Source organism: Microtus ochrogaster, unplaced genomic scaffold (assembly GCF_000317375.1).
Source record: "Microtus ochrogaster isolate Prairie Vole_2 unplaced genomic scaffold, MicOch1.0 UNK12, whole genome shotgun sequence".
In the NCBI taxonomy this organism is placed as follows: Eukaryota; Metazoa; Chordata; class Mammalia; order Rodentia; family Cricetidae; genus Microtus; species Microtus ochrogaster.
This window is the reverse complement of record NW_004949110.1, coordinates 5,233,856-5,237,919: the sequence shown is the minus strand read 5'-3', so window position 1 is coordinate 5,237,919 and position 4,064 is coordinate 5,233,856. Positions and strand designations below refer to the sequence as shown.

The following is a 4,064-nucleotide window of genomic DNA, read 5'->3' as shown; positions in this document are numbered from 1 at the left end:
AAACCAAAAATAAGCAACAAACAGAAGGAGTGGGGAAATGTAACCAGCCTGCTTGGCAGAAATGAATACATTTTAAAGGAACACACCTTGGCCAATCAGTCCCTTTAGCTGTTCATGGATCTGAGGCTCAGTTCTGCATATTTCTTGCCTTCTGTTTAAATGCTACTCTCATTTTAGTATTCCAAGTTGGACTTGGGGTTCATTGGGCATCTTTGTACCACTTCCAAAATGTGGCTACATTGAAAATGTCCCTTTACCCTGCTTTCCACTATAAACAACCATTCCGCACATGACATTAGTAGTGCAGGGAGGACTTAAAATTTCAGTTTTGATTTATATCATTAGATTGATCTCTAAAAAGTTTTGAGAAAGTTCATGATGATTAAAGATCATAATAACATTTGATACTGGGTTTCAGGCCTGCTCAGACATATCCATGTATTACGGGAAGCACCATAGAGGCTCTGGACAGGGCCACAATAGTGAGTCAAACTCTGTGTGTGTGAATGCGCATGTGTGTGATGTACCCATGTTAAAAAGTTCAAGGAAGAACCAGTCATCTAATTAATGAGAATTCTGGTTCGAGCTCTAATAATGAAGGAAAATATTAGTAGCTTGAATAAAGAACTTGTGCCTTTATTATTCATTAGAAACTGGCAGTAAATAATAGCTTTGCATTTCACAGTTATGAGGTTGCTAATCAAAGCCCAGGGCATTGCTTAAGATCATAATTCATTATCCTTCACAGCGGTAGCATAGCGAGCCTTGCCTTTGTGAATCGCTAACTGGGCACTAGCCTCTGCTAGGGCAGAAGGCTGGTAATCACATCGCAAGATGAGAACATTGTCTCACATATGGGATGGGCTATGATTGGGACCCTACTCTTGGATCCAGCCTGGTGGAGGTTATCCCCACTGCCCTTGTCGGCAGTAGTTCATGATGGCACGTTGAAAGAGAGCTTGTCTCTTACCGAGACAACCATGGGGAGGCAGAGACTAGCTTTGTTCTAACTCACTCTTCGTGAGTTGGTGTTGGCTTTAGACTGCTCCCTCCCCTCCATACCTTACTTTATTCCATCTGGTAGGCCAAATTCTTCTTCCTTCCACTTCCTGTTTCCATTACCATTGGAATTTTTGGACGTCTCCCCCACCCCCTTAACACAAACAAATACCAAATTTTCGGCTCTTGCTTCTACTTGACGGGGGCAGAAATAAGATGAATCCTCATCTTCTGGACCTCTTTCCTTCCTCCTTTAGTGTCTTCTCTATTTTTAAAACTTCATAGATTCTGGTCATTTCTGGTGGGATGAAAGGATGCTGTGCCACTTGGCTTGACTCAGTTTCCCTTGTTTGCGACATCTTCCCAAGATTTCTTTATTCCTTCAGTGACTTGTTGCTCCAGTCCCTTTACCTGTTCATGGATCCGAGGGCCCATACATCTCCCTTATGCTGGCATTTAGTACCTGCTGCACCCATTTCTCTACAGACAAGAGTGTAGAGCTCTCACTTAGCCTGGTCAGAGGAGATGCCTTGAAATGAATCAATAACCAACACGATCATACTCTTTAACAAAGTTTTATTAGTATGATGTCAAATTAGAAAACTTCTCTCCTTGCCATATTTACCTGACATGACAAGATTTTCCTTAGCTGAATATAAAAGTTTCCCCCAGTCTCTACTACTTGGGAGCAAGAAACGGACATGCAGAACAGTATACCTGATATCACAGGTCTAAGGCCTACGGGGTGCTCAGCGAAGCATGCATTATCTTTAAGCTTTGGGCCTGAGAAAGACATCATTCTCCATGTCCCTTAAAAGCAAGGCCATCAGGTCTTGGGCTCCCAAGTCTGAAGCCTGCTCTTTGGAGCTCAACAGCAACACCTGCATTTCAAGAGAAGCTAGGCTTGAGGTATCTTTTGACTTCAAAGGCACAGGTCATGCAGCTGAATTAAAAGCTATTGTGTTGGTCTCTCCAATGAAGATTTGAGCCACACCGACAAGGGGTTGGTCTGGATTGGTGCTTGTCCTTGGTGCCTCAGTGTGGCCTAAATGCCACCAGCCCTATTATTTTTGTCTTTTTGTTGTCATCCAGTCACCAATATTGGAATTGGAAGAGGTCAGGGTCCCTGCACAGTCTCCCCCATATGGAAGGGTCATGCTGCAAAATATGACTTGCCAGCATGCAGAGGGAACCTGCTTCAAGAGCCAAGAAGCTCCTCCAGTGCACACAAGGGAGGGAGGCTTATCATCTGAGGAAAACACAGCACGTGGGAAAGAAACCAGCTTTCCCTGGAAAGAGTCCCCTTAGGCTGGCAAGAGGCCCTGTGCTTAACACAGACACACCTGGAGGCAAGCAGCTCTTTGGAGTGGTGGGAAGAACTGTATGGACAGAGTGCCAGCAAGGACAACAGGGCCTCCAACTCATGCAAATACTCTGAGGCCATCGAGAGTGAGCGCTGAACACTCACTCGGCTCTGAACATAGCCCTAGAGTCGGTTAGAACAAGTGGAGTCAGGTCCTAAGAGATAAGAATTATCGCTTTTGCGCAGGGGCTCTTTCTTCATGTTATTAATGCTCCATAATTAAGGGAAAAGAATCCAAAATCCACACAAAGGGCCTGGAGAGCTGTCTGAGGAACAGGAGGAGGCCCCCCCCCCAGACACCCTGCACATCTGGATCATCCCAAAGGCCTTACTCTCCTGGCCCCCAATCCAGCAGTAAAAATGGCTGTCAGATAATTAAATGAGGTTACATAATACAGAGGGAAGGTAATGAATTCTCATTTCTGAAGGCACGGGAGGATACATGTGACAAGGTTTTGATTCTGTCCAATTTATGTTCTTAATACTCTTTCTGTCTCTCTCTGAGTCACCTCTTAGGCTGTTGGCATTCCTCAGTGGTCTTGCGTTACTTGTGATCACATCTGCACTTATCATGCCAATTAGTCCATCTTGGGTTGACCCTGAGTCTGCTCAAGTTTGAGTTCATAGCCTCCCAGGCCCAGGTCTCCCTCATAGATGTTTTCCTTGCCTGGGGTCTGGAGTGAAGGCTTCTGGTCTAGAGCTAGCTTTGTGGCAGGACTGCTGGGGGAGGAGCCTGGCTCCTGGTAATTCATGGCAAGTTCATCTTGGTTTACGATACATTCCACATCATCCTCTTTCAGTTGCTCCTGGTTTGGGAAGAGAGAGAGAGAGAGAGAGAGAGAGAGAGAGAGAGAGAGAGAGAGAGAGAGAGGTGTCACTTCATGATGAAGGTAGAAAACAGGATCCCCATTGTGTAAGCAAATAGATTTTGTGTGTGTTATATACATACATACATACATACATACATACATACATACATACATACATACATATACATGTATGCAGGTGGAGGCACGGGTTGACATCAGGTGTTTTTAATGACTTTCCACCCCCCCCCCTGCCTTTTTCAAGCAACTTTCTCTTCTCTTGCTAAACCTGGGCTCACCAGTCTGGTTAGACTAGCTGGCTAGTGAGCTCTCTAGGGATCTACTCGTCTCTATCTCTTTAGGCTGGGATTACAGGCGCATGGCTGGTGCTGGGGATCCCCCCTCAGGTCTTCATGTTTGCACAGCCCATAATTTACTGCCTGGGGCCTCTCTCCAGAGCTGGAGACCCCCTTTTTCTTAGAATTAATTTTACTATGGCCCATCTGTGCTTGTTCATGGCACAGCATTCTTTGCATCCTCATGAAAACTTGCCTTCCTACACAGCCTCAAAGAGTCTCCAAGCCCAAGGTAGGTAGAGGCCCGTGACCCATCTCCTTGGGCTGAGGGGAGAAGAATGGGATTTGGTGGATTTTCTTTACTGGCACCCAGGAAGGTCGGCTAGAATCAAGACAGCCAAATCCTGTGTTCTTAAAAAAGTTCCATCCCTGAAGAGAGGGAGGAACGATAATATGAGCAAAGGGGTCAAGATCATAATTGGGGTACCCATGGAAATAGCTGACCTGAGCTCACTGAACTCCAGACAGACAGAACCTGTATTGGATCAGACTAGGCCCTCTGAATATGGGTGACAGTTGTGTGGCTTGGGCAGTCTGTGG

The 4,064-nt window shown here is 45.6% G+C and overlaps 1 protein-coding gene across 1 annotated transcript in view; it reads right to left on the bottom strand.

Moving 5' to 3' along the window:
• Window positions 1-1,547: 1,547 nt before the first annotated feature.
• The window catches only part of Slc9a9 (solute carrier family 9 member A9), a 559,136-nt gene continuing 556,619 nt past the window's right edge, over window positions 1,548-4,064 (bottom strand). The window contains exon 19 of the mRNA XM_005366691.3: window positions 1,548-3,168. Coding sequence (XP_005366748.1) covers window positions 2,941-3,168 — 228 coding nt within the window. The 3' untranslated portion in view covers window positions 1,548-2,940. The remainder of the gene's footprint in view (window positions 3,169-4,064) is intronic.